Here is a 21,300-nt window from a genome sequence, read left to right as displayed (position 1 = left end):
AGAATGGAGTTTGTAGGTTTGGTAGAATATATGCTAGGCTCAGGTTTGTTCTTGGCCCCTACTTCATTGAGCAAACATCTGTATTATGGTTTCTCTTTCTCTCTCTCTTTTCCATCTCTGTCTCTATCCCTATCTCCCTTATTTGCATCTTTCTCTCTGTAGCAATATGAAAATGTCAGTCTAGAGCAATGAAGTTTTCCTTCCACCCCCCCCAAAAGAAAAAACAAATTCTGCATGACAACAGTTTAAAATACTATTAAAGCAGTGGAGAGACAAGACATCTAAATAATAGTTTAGAACAACAACAAAAAGGAAGTTTGCTTTCCAACACTCATAAGGTGAGAATTTGAAGTAGAAAAAAAAAGGTGAACAACATTGCCAGTAAGACAATGTCACCTTTACTTCAACCTTTGGAAATCAAGAAAGATAAAGTAGATTTTAGAAATAAAAAAGGTTTATAACTGTATCTATTGAAACAGTTTTAAAGAGAGAAACAATTTGACAAAAACATTAACTCCAAAATATAGATTGACATCTTATGGTGCTAAGAAACACATATATAAAAAACTCTTAAGTCTTCAAAGATCTTTCCTTACCTTGGAAGAGATTTTCAAGAAGATAGTGAAATATAAGACAGAAGAAGCTAAGTATTATAATTAATATATATATATGTATATATATTAACTTTTTTTGCCTCCAGGGTTATCACTGGGGCTTGGTGCCTGCGCTACAAATCCACTGCCCCTTGAGGCCATTTTCCTCATTTTTGTTGACCTTGTTATTGTTGTTACTGTTATTGCTGCCATTGCTATTGTTGGATAGGACAGACAGAAATTGAGAGAAGAGGGGAAGACAGAGAGGGGGAGAGAAAGACAGAGACCTGCAAACATGCTTCACTGCTGGTGAAGAGACTCCCCCTCTCTCCCCCCCCCGTAGGTGGGGAGCCGGGGGCTCAAATAAGGGCTCTTATGCTGGTCCTTGCGCTTTGTGCCATATGTGCTTAACCCACTGTGCTGCCACCTGGCCCTCACAATTAGAATATTTAAAAGTGCTTGCAAGCACAGAGGGAATGGGATTCATCTGGTTGGACTCAAAGCAAAGAATTCATTTGGAGTCAAAGAAAGAATAAGAAAAACTTCCAGGTTTCCAACTGGAGTTACTGTATTGCACCAAAGTAAAAGACTCTGAGGTAGGTGGGTGGGAGGGAGAGTACAGGTCTTAGAAAAGGATGGCAGAGGACCTAGTGGGGATTGTATTGTTATGTGGAAAACTGAGAAATGTTATGCATGTACAAACTATTGTATTTGTTGTTGAATGTAAAACCTTAATCCCCCATTAAAGGAAAAAAAAAGATGAAAAAAAAAGTAAAAGAAAAACTTTCAGGTTAAAGTTTCGTAGGAGCTAAGCCCTGAAGAGTAGTAGACAAAACAGAACAAAAAAAGTTTCATGGGAAGAAAGGTCTAAAAAGTAAAAGCCCTGAGGCATGAAAGTATTTTTGTTTTTTACTTGAGAACTGTTATCTATGACATTTAATAAAATCTTCTTTTCCTTTCTTTTCTTTCCTTTTCAGGAATACCACCCTTCGTTTATTCACAAGATCAGACACAAACATATTCTAGCTAAGAACTATTTTTCTCAGATTCCAGTGCTGGCTTCATTTCTACTTGGTGATAGTGAAGTAGAGAAAATCAGAAGGAAATATTATACAGAAATACCTAAAATTATAGAAATCTTAGAACCTGGTCCTGAGGAAGAGTAGGAGCATTTTATCAGCAATTTTGTCTGCTATTAGAGTAATGTAGAAGTCATAAAATATGGAAATACAATTTTATCCTTTAAAGTTTGTGATAATTTATTTTTTGCTTTTTTATTAGTGATTTAATAATTGACAAGATTGTGAGATAAGAGCGATACAATTCCATACAGTTCCCACCACCAGAGTCCCATGTCCCATCCCCTCCATTGGAAGCTTTCCTATTCTTTATCCCTCTGGGAGTATGAACCCAGGATCATTATTGAGTGCAGAAGGTAGAAGGACTGGCTTCTGCATTGCTTCTTCGCTGGACTTGGGTGTTGGCAGGTTGATCCATACTCCCAGCCCGTTTCTCTCTTTCCCTAGTGGGCTCTGAGGAGGTGGGATTCATTGGTGAGGTCAACTGCCTAGGGAAGTCAGGTTGGCATCATGGTAGCATCTGTAACTTGGTGGCTGAAAAGCATTAATATATAAAGTAGAACAAATTGTGTAATAATCATGAAACTTTTGCTTTGTTTATAGTATGTTGTGTGAAGAAAACACATTTCTGTATAACTGCTTTATTACTAGATAATAGTATCTAGTTGGAATGTGACTTTATTAATGAAATTAATATATTTTTAAATTTATTTATTGGGAGTTAATTGTTTACAGTCAACAGTAAAATGCAATAGTTTGTACATGTATAACATTTCCACATAACAATACAACCCCCACTAGATTCTCCTCTGTCATCCTGTTCCAGGACATGAAACTTCCCCCCACCCACCCACCCCAGAGTCTTTTACTTAAGTGCAGTACACCAACTCCAGTCCAAGTTCTGTTTAGTGTTTTCCTTTCTGATTTTGTTTTTCAACTTAAGTCTATGAGTGAGATCATCCCACATTCATCTTTCTGATTCTGACTTATCTCACTTAAAATGATTCCTTCAAGCTCCATCCAAGAAGGGGTAAAGAAGGTGAATTCACCATTTTTAACATCTGAGTAATATATATATATATATATATCACAACTTACTGAGCTACTCATCTGTTGTTGGACACCTGGGTTGCTTCCAGGTTTTGGCTATTACAAATTGTGCTGCTATGAACACAGGTATACACAAATCTTTCTGGATAGGTGTGTTTGACTCCTTAGGATATATCCCCAGGAATGGAATTGAAGGGTCATAGGGTAGGTCCATTTCTAGCCTTCTTAGAGTTCTCCAGACTGCTCTCTACAAGGGTTGGACCGATTTACATTCCCTATTCTTTAACCCTCTGGGAGTATGGACCAAAGTTCTCTATGGGGTGCAGAAGTTGGGAGACAATTTTTTTTAATGTCTAAATTTTAAAGACTATTAAATATTTTCTAAAATACTTGAAGTTGGAAGGGAAAGACTACTCATAAGAAAAATAATCAACAATTGTACAGCCTTTTCTTCTTGAATAGTAGGGAGGAAAATTGATACTAAAATATTTTGATGTCTGAGCCTGAAAGAATTTTTCTTCCAGGAAAATTTTTTACTTGTGAAGACACTGAAAAAAGTTGTTAGTCCAGAAGATATCATCATTTGTGTGGGTTTAAACCAATGTACAGTGTTCAACAAAAATAATTTATTGAAAATGCATACTGCAAAAAAGTAGTGCTATTCTGATCTCCCCAGAAAAATGCTCTGGTTATTCTAGTAAAATGTCCACCATGAGATGGTTAAAAAGGAAAAAATAAAATGTTAGTATATAAAGCAGATAAAAATTGAGTCAAATCGGGAGTCAGGCTGTAGCGCAGCGGGTTAAGCGCAGGTGGCGCTAAGCACAAGGACCCGCATAAGGATCCTGATTCAAGCCCTGGCTCCCCACCTGCAGGGGTGTCACTTCACAAGCGGTGAAACAGGTCTGCAGGTGTCTGTCTTTCTCTCCCTCTCTCTGTCTTCCCCCTCCCCTCTCCATTTCTCTCTGTCCTATCCAACAACAATGACAACAATAATAACTACAACAATAAAACAACAAGGGCAACAAAAGGGAATAAATAAATAAATAAATAATAAATATTAAAAAAAAATTGAGTCAAGTCATAGGAAATGCTATTTTTTCCCCTCTTTTTCAAAGAACATGAGTGCCTGATTGTAAATATCTACCATCAGGAAGTGAGAAGTGTTATGTAATATACTTTTTCCACTAGATCATCAGATATTTAGTTCAAACATTGAAAGACAACTGCTATCAGAGACGAGCTAGCTCCTGGTTCCGCCAGTCTCCCCGGATCTGTTGGGAGACAGAGGTCAAGAGTGGCCCCCATGGGTCCCGGTGCAGCTCAGTGTGTTGCTGTGTGCAGGGAGACATTCAGTTAGCCATGGGAAAAGCCTTGGAGGGTGATTCATTTATTTCGGAGAGAAAGCAAGTACATATACCCATTGCCCAGGTAGAAGGTCAAGGTAATCATTAACCCAAGCACAGAGCAACACAATGCATGTTGACCTATGAACTGTTTGATCACAAATGAAGAATTACTGTACAAGCTTCACAATGCATATTTCCTTGGGGGTAAATCACAGGCACCTCGGTAAATTACAGGCACCTCAGGGTAAATTACAGGCACTTCAGAGGAAGGGGGAGGTGGAGGGGGCATTTGAGCAAGAACATATATAGTGGCTTTCAAGTTAGGCCAAACACAATGTACAGTAATTCATGGCTTTTGTTTTAAGGGGAGAGGAGAGGCATGTGCAGAAAGGTAGCCCCTTTTCTGGGGAAGCCATCCATAGTTAATTCAAGAGGTCAGGGGAACCTGCCCTCTCTCAACTTAAAGGGAGAGTTGGGGGTCAACTCACTTGAACCTCATGGAAACAATGGCCTGGACTTCCTGGACAGTGGGCCCTATTCTCCAACAATGAGAATAAGAAATGGAATTATAAACTACATTTCTATAAATAAAAAGGGAATTACAACTAATTTGACTATACAATAAAGGTTATTTTTAGTTTTTCTTCAAAATTAGTACAAGAGCAACAAATTAAAAGTATCACAATATATACATCTGAATAAGTTAAAAATTTGCAGTAAAGGATAATTACTGTTATATTGTATCTAGTGTACAATATACAATATTTTACAGCTCTTAACAAAATGATATGTGAAGGTTGAAAAATGAAGTTTTCTTATAAAACTGTAGCAGCCACATGCAATCACATGCATACAAAATGATGACAATATTAGTATCAATGATGAAGTTAAGAAAAATAACAAAGGAAAGTTACCTTACTTTAAAAAATAATAATTAGGGGGTTGGGCAGTAGTGCAGCGGGTTAATCACACAGAGCACAAAGAGGAAGGATTAAGCCCTATCTCCCCAACTGCAGGGGGAGTCACTTCACAAGTGGTGAAGCAAGTCTGCAGGTGTCTATCTTTCTCTCCCCCTCTGTCTTCTCTCTTGATTTCTCTCTGTCCTATCCAACAACAACATAAATAACAAGGGTAACAAAATAGGAAAAAAATGGCCTCCAGGAGCAGTGGATTTGTAGTGCAGGCACTGAGCCCCAACAATAACCCTAGAGGCAAATAATAATAGTAGTAGTAGTAGTAATAATAATAATAATAATAATAATAATGATAAAAATGTTATGGAAAAATGTATCTGTGGCTGCAATTGTTAAAACTCTGTTACAACTTGTCCAGAAGTTGTGAGGAGCCTCACAAAGCACCTTGCATTTTTCTGCCTCCAGGAGCCTGGCATTCCTTAAAACATTAAGCCAGCTCCCCCTTCTCCACCCTGCATTTCTGATACTATGGCCTATATATATAATCATTGTTTTGCCTGAAAGATCCCAACCCATTCCATTCCTTTGATCTATCTTCTTTCTAACCTTAAGACCCTCCTTGCCTGCAGAGTATTATTAATCCTACCACTTAAAACCCTCGCAACAGTTGCTAAGGAAGTTCCTACTTTCCCAGCCCTTTTTGCCTTTCTCCACCCCTTTCCTAGCAATTCCATTTCCGACTTGCCACTTCCGGGTCTGACCTTCAAAAGCCTTGGCTCTCTGATCAATAAAGAATTGCATTGCCTCACCACCATGTGTTTGGTTCCTCAGCCATCTCCCTCAAGTCATTTGAGTGAGTAGCAGTCCAGGCTGGCTCTGGTCTAGTTCACTCCAACCCAGAGAGTACATGGTACATGCCAGGGAATAGGCACCCCCAAGCTAGCCCCACAAAAACTCAAAAGTGATACAGCTTCAGCTGTTATGGCTCAAGGTGTAGCAGATCTGAAGAAGGAGTGTGAGACCAAAACTGCTTGGAGGGCAGGGAGATACTTTATTACACCAGCGGAATTCAGCAGACTCCTGCCACACCATATCCCTCACCAGATGCCTTGTCTGATTTAGAAAGCTGCTTATATACCCTTCAAGTTAGGGGAGGCTTATTTAATTGGTTACAGGGTGGTTTTAGATAAGATACCTTTCAATTAGTTACAAGGTGGTTACAAGGTACACCATTCAGGTAAAATAAAGGATGGGATGGATTGGCTACATTCCACACACAATCCATTCTGGACTGCCAAAATACAAGTGCATTCAATTTAGCAAAAAGATTCCTCCTGATTGGTTACATTTCTAGTCCCTTAGGTTTACAGAAATGCAGGGAGAGTGACCCGCCTGCCTGTCCCCCGTAACATTTTATTTCAATAATAACAATTCAACATAAAATGAGTTTTTGTTGAATAGAAATCTAAGTTAAGACAATTGAGAAATAGTTTTCTATAGGTTTTTTATGATTCTGCATGTCTTTTGGTCAGAAGTATTAGTTCTTTTGTTTGTACTTATTCTCAAAGATATTTGTCTAGTAAGCAGTGTTCAAAGAATTTTTTTTTTGTAACTTCACTATAAAAAGATTCAGCCTTGGGGGTCGGGCAATAGCACAGCAGGTTAAGTGCATATGGTGCAAAGTGCAAGGACCAGCATAAGGACCCCAGTTCAAGCCCTGGCTCCCCACTTGAAGGGGAGGTGCTTCACAGACGGTGAAACTGGTCTGCAGGTGTCTATCTTTCTCTCCTCCTTTTTGTCTTCCCCTCCTCTCTCTATTTCTCTCTGTCCTATCCAACAACGAATGACATCAACAACAATAATAACCACAGCAAGGCAACAACAACAAGGGCAACAAAAGGGGGGAAAAATGGCCTCCAGGAGCAGTAGATTCATGGTGCAGGCACCGAGCCCCAGCAATAACCCTGGAGGCAAAAGAAAGAATAGTACTGCAATTTATTTAGTACTGCAATTTATTTTGTATGACTATGTCATCTGTACTTTGTGTTGCCCTGCAAAAATTAGGACAAAATGATTATATTCTGGCTGCTGCTACTTCCGTGAAAAATAAATTGTGTTCCATCTTTGATTAAGGAATCTCATGGCTTCTACTATCTTCTATGAAATTGTAGCAGAATACCTTGTTAGACTTCAATTAGAGCAATGTCTCAGTTCCCAATTCTCAACTCAGATATAACCTAATAAATGAAAACAAACAAACAAACAAAAAAACTGAGTCAAGCAATAGAAAATGTTTCTGTTTCCGGGAACATGGGTGCCTGATAGTAAATTTCTGTCATCAGTGAGAAGGATTATATAACATGCTCTGTTCATTCTAATGAGAGTAAAATTATCATGTGCCACCGTTGAGCATTAGAGAAGTGAATAATTTCTAATTCTACAGATATTTTTCTTTGAAGTAATAGAATAAGAATATCACCAAAGTTATAAGACAATTATACCTTAATATCAAAATCTGACATGAATAATACAGAAAGAGAATGAAAGTTCTGTTATGAATAAATGGAAAATCCTAAACAAAATATTATCAAACCAAATAAGATATGCTAAAAGATAATGCAACGTTTTCTTTTTTAAAAAAATAATTTATCACTCATTTTAGATACAAAGTGGTGGGTTTGGACTAGGAACAGAACACACAATGGGGAAATTATTAAAGATACTTACAACAGGTGTGGCAACTGATTCTAAAGATAGTAAATTTAAACAGCATATGAATGACTTATTTATCTGTAGCTACTGAAGACCCTCTTCTGTATCAAAGCTTAAGACATTAAATGTCCAGGAGCTTTGGCTACCCTCATGCTGTGGGCTGTTAGCCCAGCTATGTTTGAGGAATATTCAGACAGCTTGCCAGAAACAGTCTTTCAGATACTGACTTAGATATATTTGATATTAATTTTCCCTAACATGTCCTCCCTTTCATAATTAATTAAAAAAATACAAATGCTTGGGATCATCTATTGACATAACTGGCATGAGAACTGTATGTTCTAAAGCCATGAGCATAGCGTCAGTTAGAATAGTCCTTTGGGACAGATAGCAAATCATTTTGGGGATATTTATTTATTTATTTTTGCCTCCAGGGTTATTGCTGGTGCTCAGTGTCTGCACTACAAATTCACTGCTCCTGGAGGCTATTTCTTCCCTTTTGTTACCATTTTTGTTGTGTTATTATTATTGTTGTTGTAATTGCTGTCATTATTGTTCGATAAGACAGAGAAAAGTCAGGAGAGGAGGGGAAGACAGAGTGGGAGAGAAAGATAGACATCTACGGACCTGCTTCACAGCTTGTGAGGTGACCCCCCTGCAGGTGGGGAGTTGGGGGCTTGAACCGGGATTCTTACACCAGTCCTTGAACTTCGCACCATGCACGCTTAACCCACTGAGCTACCGCCTGGTCCCCTTGATAGATTTTAGAAATAAAAATGATTAAATCAACAGTTATGAAAATATAAAACTGAAGTCATAGGCTAGAAAACCAATTTTGTGGACTGACCTAATGCTTCAAATCATTTAGGTGGTCTAATATCATGTTCTGGGACTCTTGCTTGAAGTGAGTCATTTGTATTTGTAGGAAGTTCTCTAAGACATCAATATCTTTCCCAAGGTGATTGTGAAAGGCACCATGCAACAGGTGTTTCACATCCACTCAGAATTTTGTATAAGTATAATTAAAGGTATAGGGGTTATATACATGGAACAATAACTGGAGTCACAGGATAATCAGCTTTTGGTCCAAAGTGCCTGTTGACGTTCTCCCAGGTAAAAGACTGCTGCTTCCATGGTATCTAACCTAGTCAAGATCTCTTGATCTATGGTAGTTGCATTATCACTTTAGAGGGTTTTGAAAGTACTGGTTCATCTATTGGGCTGTTTGAGCAGAATGTGAAGCAGCTGCCACTGAAGTAGTACCTGTGCCTGCCATGACTGTGATGACATAATAGAGGTGATTAGGAGACCTGGGAATCTCTTAAGTTAGCTCCGACTCTCCAGTGCTAAGGTTCTAATGCATGGTCACTCAACCGATCACAGGCAAGATTGATGGGTACCAAGGCTTCAGTTCTTTGCTTTAATACAAATACAAGTCTAAAGATGTAATATTATGGTGAGTAAAACAAAGAGTAAAGCAGGTCAAGGTGGCAGGGAGGGATATATTAAAATTATCAATAATCTGTCTTTTAGGTTTAGTGTAGTTTAAACTAAACAGCAAGAGGTTTTACTAATAAAAGAAAAATATAAGGCCATGAGGTGCAAATAATGACATTGTGGCTCTGATACATGGTGCCAGCCAGCATAAAGGGTCTTTTAGTCAAAGATATGATAATGTCACTGTTTATGAGTATAGGGAAAAAAATGGCAGATATATTTCTTCAAAGGGGAAACATTTCTTTACTTAGTAAATCTTAAGGGTGGACCTGCTAACTCAGGGTTTCATGTTGTGGACAATCCTGAATGGTTAAAGGGAAGAGGAAAGTTCCAAGTTGTATTACTTTTTTGAACCAGAAGGCCTTGTGGCCCAATTCTCTTTTTTAATTTCTTTATTGGGGAATTAATGCTTTACATTCAACACTAAATACAATAGTTTGTACATGCATGACATTTCTCAGTTTTCCATATAACAGTACAACCCCCTCTAGGTACTCTGTCATCCTTTTTTGGACCTGTATTCTTCTCCCCCGCCCCCCAGAGTCTTTTACTTTGGTGCAATACACCAATTCCAGTTCAGGTTCTACTTGTGTTTTCTCTTCTGATCTTGTTTTTCAACTTCTGCCTGAGAGTGAGATCATCCCATATTCATCCTTCTGTTTCTGACTTATTTCACTTAACATGATTTTTTCAAGATCCATCCAAGATCGGCTGAAAATGAAGTCACCATTTTGAATAGCTGAGTAGTATTCCATTGTGTATATATACCACAACTTGCTCAGCCACTCATCTGTTGTTGGACACCTGGGTTGCTTCCAGGTTTTGGCTATTACAAATTGTGCTGCTAACAATATGTGTACATAGATCTTTTTTGATGGGTGTGTTGGGTCTTTTACCCAGGGTGTATCCCCAGGAGAGTAATTGCTGGATCATAGGGTAGGTTCATTTCTAGCCTTCTGAGAGTTCTCCAGACTATTCTCCACAGAGGTTGGACCAACTGACATTCCCACCAGCAGTGCAGGAGGGTTCCTTTGAGCCCATACCCTCTCCAGCATTTGTTGCTGTTACCTTTTCTGATATGATATTCTCACAGGAGTGAAGTGATATCTTATTGTTGTCTTTATTTGCATTTCTCTGACAATCAAAGACTTGGAGCATTTTTTCATGTGTTTCTTGGCCTTTTGGATCTCTTCTGTGGTGAATATTCTGTCCATGTCCTCTCCCCATGTTTGGATGGGGTCATTTGTTTTCTTGTTGTTGAGTTTGGCAAGCTCTTCATATATTTTGGTTATTAGCCTCTTGTCTGTTGCATGGCATGTAAAGATCTTCTCCCATTTTGTGCGGGATCTCTTGGTTGGGTAGTTGTTTTTTTTTTTTTTTTTTTTTTTTTTTTGCTGTGCAGAAGCTTTTTAATTTGACGTAGTTAGTCTTCTTTGTAATTGGATTAGTTTCGCTGAAGATATCTTTAAAATTTATGTGGAAAAGAGTTCTACCAATATTTTCCTCTAAGTACCTGATAGTTTCTGGTCTAACATTCAAGTCCTTGATCCACTTGGAATTTACTTTTGTATTTGGTGAAATATAATGACTCAGTTTCATTCTTCTGCATATTTCAACCCATTTTTTCCAACACAATTTGTTGAAGAGACTCTGCTTTCCCCATATAATAGTCTGGGCCCCTTTGTCAAAGATTAGATGTCCATAGGAGTGTGGGCTTACTCATTTCTATTCCACTGGTCAGTGTATCTATTCATGTTCCAGTACCAAGCAGTTTTGATTACAATGGTCCTATAATACAATTTAAGATCTGGGAGTGTGATGCCTCCAGTTCTGTTATTTTTTCTCAAGGTTGTTTTGGCAATTCTAGGTCTTTTCTGGTTCCAGATAAATGTTAACATTTGTTTTATTCTCCTAAAAAATGTGGTTGGGATCTTGATGGGGATAGCATTAAATTTGTAGTTGGCTCTGGGTAGTATATTCATTTTGATGATGTTAATTCTTCCAGCCCATGAACATGGAATATCTTTCCACGTCTTTGTGTCTTTTTCAATTTCCTTGAGTAGTGACTCATAATTTTCAGTATACAAGTCTTTCACTTCCTTCATTAGGTTTATTCCTAGATATTTTATTGTATTTGTTGCTATAGTAAAAGGAATTGATTTCCGATTTCATCTTCTTCTCACTTAGTGTTTGCATAAAGGAGTGCCACTGACTTTTGAATGTTAATTTTATAGCCTGACACCTTACTGTATTGCCTGATGATTTCCAAAAGCTTCTTGCTGGATTCCTTAGGTTTTTCTATGTATACTACCATGTCATCTGCAAATAGGGAGAATTTGACTTCTTCTCTTCCAATCTGTATCCCTTTAATTCCTTGCTCCTGCCTGATTGCTATGGCAAAAACTTCCAACACTATGCTGAATAGTAATGGTTATAGTGGGCTGCCCTGTCTAGTACCTGATCTGAGGGGAAATGCTTCCAGTTTTTCACTATTGAGCATGATGTTGGCTGTAGGTTTGCTATACATAGACTCTACTATCTTCAGGAATTATCCATCTATTCCCATTTTTTGTAGTGTTTTGATCATAAAGGGATGTTGTATTTTGTCAAAGGCTTTCTCTGCATCTATTGATATGACCATGTGGTTTTTGGTCTTGCTTTTGTTGATGTGGTAGATCACTTCGATTGATTTATGTATATTAAACCAACCTTGCATCCATCCTTTGGGATAAACCCCACTGGTGATGATGAACAATCTTTGTAACAATCTGCTGTATCTGGTTGGCTAAAATCTTGTTGAATATTTTAGCATCTATGTTCATCAGAGATATTGGTCTGTACTTTTCTTTTTTGGTTATTTCCCTGTCTACTTTTTGTATGAAAGTGATGCTGGCTTCATAGAAGCTGTAAGGGAGTATTCCAGTGTCTTCAATCTTCTGGAAGACTTTTAAAAGGAGAGGTATTAGTTCTCTTTGAAGGTTATGTAGAATTCATTTGTAAAACCATCTGGCCCAGGACTTTTATTTTTGGGGAGATTTTTGATAACTGTTTCAATTTCATTAGCTGTGATGGGCCTGTTCATGTTATCCACTTCCTCTTTACTTAGTTTTGGAAGTTGGTAGGTACCTAGGAAATCGTCCATTTCTTCCAGGTTCTCTAGCTTGGTGGCATATAGTTGTTCATAGAAGGGGGCTGAGCAGTAGTGCAGCAGTTGGTTAAGCACATATGGTGCAAAGCTCAAGGACCAATGTAAGAGATCTTCTTGAGTAAACATATTAAAATCAGGTAGGTTTTGGGTATATATATATTTTTATTTTTATTTATAAAATAGAAATATTGCAAGACTATAGGATAAGAGGGGTACAATTCCACACAGTTCCCACCACCAGAACTCCGGATCCCATCTCTTCCCCTGATAGCAATCCTACTCTTTATCCCTCTGGGAGTGTGGACCCAGAATCATTATGGGGTGCAGAAGGTGGAAGACCTCAATTAGAGTTAATTGGGACCTGAAGCATCATTGTTAGAAGCAGGCTTTCTGGTGTCTGTATCTCTCCAGTCCTCTTCAGGAGGTTGTCTGCATTGTCTGTCATGCATGTGGAGTGGTCTCTCCTTTTTTGGTGTTAAAACCCTAACTGTATTTCTGTACCCTGCTGTATTTCTGGGAAAGGATTCTGGAAGACATGATGCCAGCTAATGATATGGCTTTAATGCTTTGGCAGGGATGTAAATAGGCCCGGTGGTGACAAAACTAAAGAATATCCTCAGTTTCAAGTCAATACTTTTATAGGCTCCAACCACAAAGGTCCTTGATCAATCAGGGAGCAGTCTGCAAAATGTTTTCAAAGTAAAAATAGTTTTATATAATTATTTTTTGTATTGTTAAGGACTCTATATGCCTCCTTTTTAAAAAAAAAGTTTTTTTTTAAAGGCTAATGACATTCTTAATCTGTTTAAGACATTTTAGAAATGTTATAGATGGTAGAGTATGTATAATGGCTTCTTTGAGAAGAATCCTGAATAAGGCAGAAATACATTAAGACTTTAGCTGTAGGATTGTTAAAATCAGAAGAGAGATGTAAAATACAGAGGACACCACAATGTTTTGCTAGATGAAGAATTAATGTTTACTCATTTTGTTTGTTTATTTATTTTACCAGAGCACTGCTCAACTCTGGCTTGTGGTGCTGCTGTAGCTTGAACCTGGGACCTCAGAACCTTAGGCATGAAAATCTTTTGCATAGTCACTGTGCTCTTTCTCCTTCCCTTTCCCCAGCCCTGCCTCTATTCCATCCCCCCTTTTTAAAATACATTTATTAGCTAGAGACAGAGAGAAATTGAGAAGAGAAGGAGAGAGAGAGACAGAGAGATACCTGCATCTCTGCTTCACCATTCACGAAAATTTCTCCTGCAGGTGGGGACTGGGGGCTTGAACCTGGGTCCTTGGTAATATGGTCCATGGTAATATGTGCACACAACCAGGTGTTTCACCACACAGCCACCCCCCCCCCTTTTTTTTTTTGCCTCCAGTTATTTCTGGGACTCAGTGCCTACACCATGAATCCACTACTCCTAGAGGCCTTCCCCCCCCCCCCCATTCGTTGCCCTTGTTGTTGTAGCGTTGTTGTGGTTATTATTGTTGCTGATGTTCTTCCTTGTTGGATAGGACAGAAAGAAATTGAGAGAGGAGGGGAAGACAGAGAGGGGGGAGAGAGAGATAGACACCTGCAGACCTGCTTCACTGCCTGTGAAGCTACTCCCTCGCAGGCGAGGGGCACTTTGTGCCACATGCACTTAACCTGCTATGCTATCACCCACCCTCATCCCTCTTTTTTGTTATTGTTACACTGTTACATATTGTTACATATATTGTGCTTATTAACTACAAAACAGTGACATGACACTGTGGTAAACTGTTCAACAGCCACTGTACCCTTATTTGATTGGAGCCATCAAATTTATTTTTATTTAAAAGAGTCAGAACTCTGCTTTTCAAAGGTTCCAGGAGTATAAAATGTGAGTAACTACTGCTTGAACTTCGTAGCTATGAATTTTATAAATGTGTAAGAGGTTATTATGAACTTTTGATTATACTGCCTCAGAAAAAAAAAAACCAAAAAACTTTCCTAACTTCACAAGAGCTTTATCTGCTTGATCTCTCTCCTCCCACTCAGCTTGGCTTCCTGCTAATTGATGTGTTTGGCACTTTCTAATGCTCTTTCTAACCTGCATTTATCTTTCTCAAATTAGAGGCAGCTGGGCAATTTTAAGATGAAAACAACTCACTAATTCTCTCTTTCCTAATTTGTGAAGCCAGTAATTCTCCCAAACTTCAGGAGACTGACTTGACTTTCAACCAAAGAACTGTAGATTGTCTTCAATTTCTTAGGTCTTAATATTTTATATTCTCTAACAATGTAAAAATTAAAAAATATTAATCATTTGAATAAAACCTTGTGATAGTTATGTTTGCGACATGTTTTAAGTTACTATCAATAAAACTAACTGGAGTTGGTCTCCCATAGTAATTGAGAACCTATTTAATTTCTCCTTTGCATGGCAAGTAGCCAAGAAAGAATCCTTGAGTTGAAAAAGAAAATTATTGGGAGTCCGGTGGTAGCGCAGAGGGTTAAGCGTACGTGGTACAAAGGGCAAGGATGGACATAAGGATCCGGATTCGAGCCCCCAGCTCCCCAACTGCAAGGGAGTCGCTTCACAGGCGGTGAAGCAGGTCTGCAGGTGTCTTTCTCTCCCCCTCTCTGTCTTCCCCTCCTCTCTCCATTTCTCTCTGTCCTATCCAACAATAACGACACCAATAATAACTACAACAATAAAACGAGGACAACAAAAGGGAATAAATAAATATAAAAAAATTTAAAAAAAGAAAAAGAAAATTATTTTAAGTTGCTGTCATATAAAAGATAAAGATTATTTGTTAAACATAACCCCCAGCTGTTTTATGTTAATAATATATTTTTGTAATTGTTTTCTTTGGGGAAAAATTCCAGAGATATTTTTAGAAAGGCCATTTTTTATTTTAATCTTTAAATTACATTATTATTCGGTAATTCAGTGGGTGCTGCTTTTTAAGTTATATTTTCCTTGTTAGTAATTCTTAAAGAAAAACATCTTGTTTTTGTATGAGAAAATCTCACACACTGGTGAGAGTTCATTAGTGAAGTATGAAAATATGAAGGAAGCAGCTCTGGGTGCTTGGCAAATCATAACAATATTTAAACATTTGATATTTTAATACTATCATAAGAAAACCAGGTAGTTTTGTTATTCTCTTAATAAAAGTATGTTAAAAATTTTTTTATTATCTTTATTTTATTTACTAGATAGAGACAGCCAGAAATTGAGAGGGAAGGGGGTGACAGAGAGGGAGAGACAGAGAGACACCTGCAACACTGCTTCACCACTTGCAAAGCAATCTGCCTGCAGGTGGGGACTGGGGGCTTGAACCCAGGTCCTTCCACATTTTAACATGTGCGCTCAACCAGGTGCGCCACCATCTGGCCCCTGAAAGTATGTTTTTCAAACACATAAATCTGATAACTAATAACAAGTCTCTCATGAAAAGTGTTCAAATAATTCAGGTCAACTGGCCAGTGTGCTTGCTCTAATCCTAGGTGCAACCCAGGTTTGAGTCAGGCTCCCACAATAGGAATGGAAACTTTGATGCTCTGGTGTCTTCCTCTGTGTCTCTCCTTTTTTTTTTTCTCCAGAGTTATTGCTGGGACTCAGTGCCTGCACTACGAATCCACTGCTCCTGGAGGCTTTCCCCCCTCATTTTGTTGCCCTTGTTGTTTTATCATAGTTATTATTATTCCTGTCATTGATGTCATAGTTGTTGGATAGGACAGAGAGAAATGGAGAGAAGAGGGGAAGACAGAGAGGGCGTTAGAAAGACAGACACCTGCAGACCTGCTTCACCGCCTATGAAGCGACCCCCCTGCAGGTAGGGAGCAGAGGGCTGGAACCTTGTGCTTCGCACTGTGTGGCTTAATCCGGTGTGCTACCACCTGACCCCTTGTGTCTCTGCTTTTCTATCTGAAAAGTCAGCATGCAGTAGGTGAAGCCCCAATGATGATCAAATATATTCTCTGCTAGATCAATAGCGATATATTGGTGTGTGGATACAGTTATATTTTTATTTATTTTATTGTTGAGGCTAAGTTTATAAGCAGTGAAAATGCAAATCTCCTAAAGGCACAGTTTAATGAATTTTAAAAAGAAATATGTACCTTTGGGGTCAGTTGGTAGTGCACCTGTTTGAGTACACATATCACAACATGCAAGATCTTAGGTTCACCACCTGCAGGGGAGCTGTGCTGCAGGACTCTTCCCCCTCGTCCATTTCCCCTCTTGATAGGAAACTTCCAGATTTTAGACCCTGGATATGCTTAAGGTATAAGTATGTGTTTATAATATGATGGTATATGATTGTGATACATTTGTAAGAAGGCCTCAACAGAGGACAGAAAGACTGAAAATATAATAAGAGGTTTAAGAATGTGTAGAAAGACCTAATATGTACCAAAGTGTGAGACAAGGTAAGTGGTGAGGACAATGATGCAAGCTGGCCTTCACTGAGTGAACAAGTGATAACAAATAGAGATGATGAAGGTCAGCCTGAACTTGTACAGAGAAGGCAGCTTCTGTAACCCTGGCTAGCTTCTGTCCTCCTAAAAGGGATAATAAGATATACCCCCATGGTATATCTTATGCTGAGGCTAAACTTTCCCAAACACAGCTGTGCAAGAAAGATAACAGTCACAAAGGTAAATAGACCCTAAGCAATGGGTACAAGTCCCACTCCTTAACCTTGCAGCCTCTGCTTCTGTAAGGATGCTTTTTGCTCTCAGGTCTGCACCCCCTATATAAATTTATACCATCTCCTTGTTCAGTGCCAGAGTTATCAGAATGATCTGAGCTAGTGAGCAGAATGATCATATGTGAATAAAAGGCTCTTTTCATCCTCCACCTACCTTGCTTCAGTCATCTTGATTATTAATAAGAGTTCTCTAACACTTCCTCTCTCAATTTCTCTCTGTCTCTATACAAAGTAAATAAAAATTATTAGAAAAGAAATATACACATAGAATCAATATGACAATGAAGCTATATAGGATCATATGCATTTTCTCAGAAAATACTTTTGTGACTTCTTACAGTTAATTTTGACTCACTTAGATAATTACCTCTCTGATTTCAGTAATCAAAGTAGCATTACCAATTACTGAGCAAAAGAAACCCCCTTTTGTGTCTTAACTTCTTTTGCTCAATGTGGTATTTTCAGTAGCCACCACTGATAATATCAGATGCCTCCACTGTTTCCTGATATTTATTGTTGAATAATACTATATTTAAACTATTTCCAGGATTTTTCTTTTCTTTTATTTCTCCTCCTCCTCCTCCTCCTCCTCCTTCTTCTTCTTTTTGCTATTACATAGATACTATAATGTGAAATTCTTTTACCTAGTCATTTTCTGGGAATGTGCCTTCATTTCTAATGAATAAATATCTAGAAATTAAATTACTATATTATAGAATAGAAGCTTACTTAACTTTACCACGCAGTGCTAAACAGTTTTTCATAATTGGTTTATACAAAGTATAAGAATTTTGCTAACTGTGTATCCTCTCCAGCATCCAGGGATTTAGAGTGTTTCTTTTCCATTATCAGGGAAATGAAGTAGTAATTAATTGTTATTTTAATTTGCATTTTCTCCCAAATCATTTTATTGGGAAATGTTGATATGCAAGAAGGATGTCACTTGAATATAATTGGTGCCTATGCATTTTTAATTATGGCTAAGAATGTAGAGAAACTTTCCATGCTCATATTGGCTATTCTTTTTATTATTGATCATTATTATTATTTTAAAAAATATTATGTTTATCCACTTTTATAAAAGAAAAAAGAAAGAGAGAGAGAGATCAGAACTCTGCTGAGCTCTGGAATATGGGAATATAGGGACTGAACCTAGGGCCTCAGGCATGCAAATACTGTGCTATATTGGCCATTCTTATGTGTTATGTTGAAATGCATTTTTCAAGTTTTTTGTCCATTATTTAATTGAGTTTGTTTATTATCAAGGTGTAAACATTCACCATATGTATTTTGGATATAAGTCCTTTGTCATATACAGACAGGTATTGTGAATATCTTCTCCCAGTCTGTGACTTTCTGTTCAAGTTTTATTATTTGTGTCCTTTGAGTATAGTTTTTAACTCTTTCCCAACCAGAATTATAGCTGTGGCTTGGTGCCCTTACCACTTCACTGTTCTTGGGAGAACTAATGTAGTTTCCAATGGAGGGATTGGGAACACAAATGGTGGTGGAAAAGGCGTGGAATTGTACCTCTGTTATCTTATATTTTGTAAATCAATACTGTTACTAATAAAAATTAAAAAATGTATCTAAATCAAGTATGCTGCATTTTAAATGTCATTTTATAAAAAGAGCAAAGTAGCTGGTTGAGCAAACATGTTCTATTGTGCAAGGACCTGGGTTTGATCTCTCAGTCCCTACCTGCAGGGTGAAAGCTTTGTGAGTGGTGAAGTAATGCTGAAGGTATCTCTCTGTCTCTCTCCCTCTCTATCTCCCCCTACCTTCTCAATTTATGTCCTTATCCAATAAATAAAAAACATTTTTTTAATTAAAAAAGTGTCAAGTAGTCAAGTGTTACACTTTGAATAAAATGTTTTTTTCCCTCTCCATTTCTCTCTGTCCTATCCAACAACAATGACAACAAGAATAACTACAACAATAAAACAACTAGGGCAACAAAGGGGAATAAATAAATAAATAAATATTTTAAAAAAGGGAGTTGGGCAGTAGCGCAGTGAGTTAAGCGCATGTGGTGCGAAGCACATGGACTGGTTTAAGGATCCCGGCTTGAGCCCCTGGGTCCCCACCTGCAGGGGAGTCCCTTCATAGGTGGTGAAGCAGGTCTGCAGGTGTCACCTTTCTCTCTTCCTCTCTGCCTTCCCCTCCTCTTTCCATTTCTCTCTGTCCTATCCAACAACAATGACAACAAGAATAATTACAACAATAAAACAAGGGCAACAAAAGGGAATAAATAAATAAATATTTAAAAAAATATGTTTTTCCAGGTAAATATCTTTTGTTCATTTGTCTCTCTCTTATTATGTTCCTCCAGTTCACATACAAGCTAAGGGCACATTTTTGAGAATAATTTTTCAAGCAGATTTTCTTTCATATGTGATTATATGTGTAAAACTTTTAAATAAATTTTTGATATAAAATTTTTGATATAAAAATGACTTCCTCTAAAATAATATGTTAGAGTTACATGTAACTGAGTATATTCAATATTTATAACTCAATCTAAGAAATAGTAATTTTCACTCACGGTAAATTTATTTTAGTAACTTATACATCTAAAAATTTCAGATGATAAATTTTTTAGTGTTGGGTCATTAATGTGATTAGCATACAGCTGTCATCAGCCTGACATCAAGCGCATACAACAGCTTTACAAACAATGAAACCATGAAAGAATGATTAGGTATAACTTGCTAGTAAGTCGCAAATCAGGACTTGGACTCAGACAAGCTGGCTCTAGAGTCTGTTTTCTGTTATTACATCGAGTCCACACCATAGATTTAAAGAGCTTAGTCTCTCCTCTCCTCTCCTCTCCTCTCCTCTCCTCTCCTCTCCTCTCCTCTCCTCTCCTCTCCTCTCCTCTCCTCTCCTCTCCGGATCAGCTAGTAATACCAAAGGAGACCACCTGGGACTGAAACAAGACAGGACTAGAATGACTACAGGAACCCACCAAAGCACCTGTGAGTGCAAACACACGTGGCTGGTGACAGAGAGGAGCCTAGGGAGAGACTAAGTGGCTGGTAACAGTCTGATAGTCTATCAGTTGAGACACCACCTTCAGTCTATTCCACCAACAAGGGGACAGCTGAAGTGAGGAGAGGACTCCCCGGAGATTCACCAAGTGCAACCCTGAGTCTCCATTGCTACTGCCCTCAGAATGTGGAGCAGTGGCAGGGAGGGACACCGGGGGACAGAGAAATTCGGGAGAAGACCTATACCTTGGTGGCATAGCTGTGGGGCTATGAAAGTCTCTTTGCATAACCACTGGACTATCTCTGCCACACCCTGCCTTATCTCTTGGTCAGGAGTTAGTGATTAAGTTCTTCTTCTTCTAGCGTTTGCCCTTCTTCCGTAGCCAGTCAACAGCGTCAGGTTGAGCCTGATGTAAAGTTTCGAGACCTCCTTTGAATCTGGAGAGGTGGCAGTCGTTGACTATGTGGGTCATAGTCTGTCTGGAGCCGCAGGGGCAGTTCAGGTCATCTCTGGCTCCCCAGCGATGGAACATAGCGGCGCACCGGCCATGGCCTGTTCGATAGCGATTGAGGAGGGCCCAATCATAACGTGCTAGGTCAAAGCCGGGTTGACGCTTGCAGGGGTCTGTGATGAGGTGTTTGTTCTTTACCTCAGCTGACTGCCAACTCTGTTTCCAAGAGTCTGGAACAGAGAAGTTCAGTGTAGGCGTAGGGGACCAGATTGGGTGACGAGACGTCAAGCGTTGGACAGGGTGGGCGAAGATATCCGCGTATATTGGCAGGTCCAGTCGAGCGTAGACGTGGGAAATGAACTTAGATGATGCCGCATCCCAACAAATATCTGGCGGGGCGATGTTGCTAAGAACTGGCAGCCATGGAACCGGGGTGGAACGGATGGTTCCAGAAATTATCCTCATGGAGGAATATAATTTGGAATCGACCAAGTGGACATGGGGGCTACGGAACCATACTGGGGCACAGTATTCTGCAGTGGAATAGCATAATACCAGAGATGATGATCATAGTGTGGAAGCGCTCGCGCCCCATGAGGAGCTGGCCAGTCTTGCAATGATGTTATTCCTCGTGCCCACCTTTGCTGCAGTTTTTATGAGATGTTCATGAAATGACAGAGTGCAATCGAGAGTAACACCAAGATAGACTGGCTGGGCTTCATGCCGGATTCTCGTATCGCCAAGCTGCACATTAAGCTCACGCGAGGCCGAGGCATGGTGTAGATTAAGTGATTAAGTTAAGAAGCCTACTTATAATTAGAAGCCCT

The 21,300-nt window shown here is 38.8% G+C and overlaps 1 protein-coding gene across 2 annotated transcripts in view; it reads left to right on the top strand.

Moving 5' to 3' along the window:
- Nucleotides 1–1,840, top strand: part of IQUB (IQ motif and ubiquitin domain containing) — a 72,208-nt gene extending 70,368 nt beyond the window's left edge. For both annotated transcript variants that reach the window (XM_007531684.2, XM_060196501.1), the window contains one exon: nucleotides 1,571–1,840. In XM_007531684.2, the coding sequence (XP_007531746.1) occupies nucleotides 1,571–1,759 (189 nt within the window). In that variant the 3' untranslated portion in view covers nucleotides 1,760–1,840. The remainder of the gene's footprint in view (nucleotides 1–1,570) is intronic.
- The last annotated feature ends 19,460 nt before the right edge of the window (nucleotides 1,841–21,300 follow it).

This window comes from Erinaceus europaeus, chromosome 8 (assembly GCF_950295315.1).
Source record: "Erinaceus europaeus chromosome 8, mEriEur2.1, whole genome shotgun sequence".
In the NCBI taxonomy this organism is placed as follows: Eukaryota; Metazoa; Chordata; class Mammalia; order Eulipotyphla; family Erinaceidae; genus Erinaceus; species Erinaceus europaeus.
This window is presented reverse-complemented; position numbering and strand designations above follow the sequence as displayed.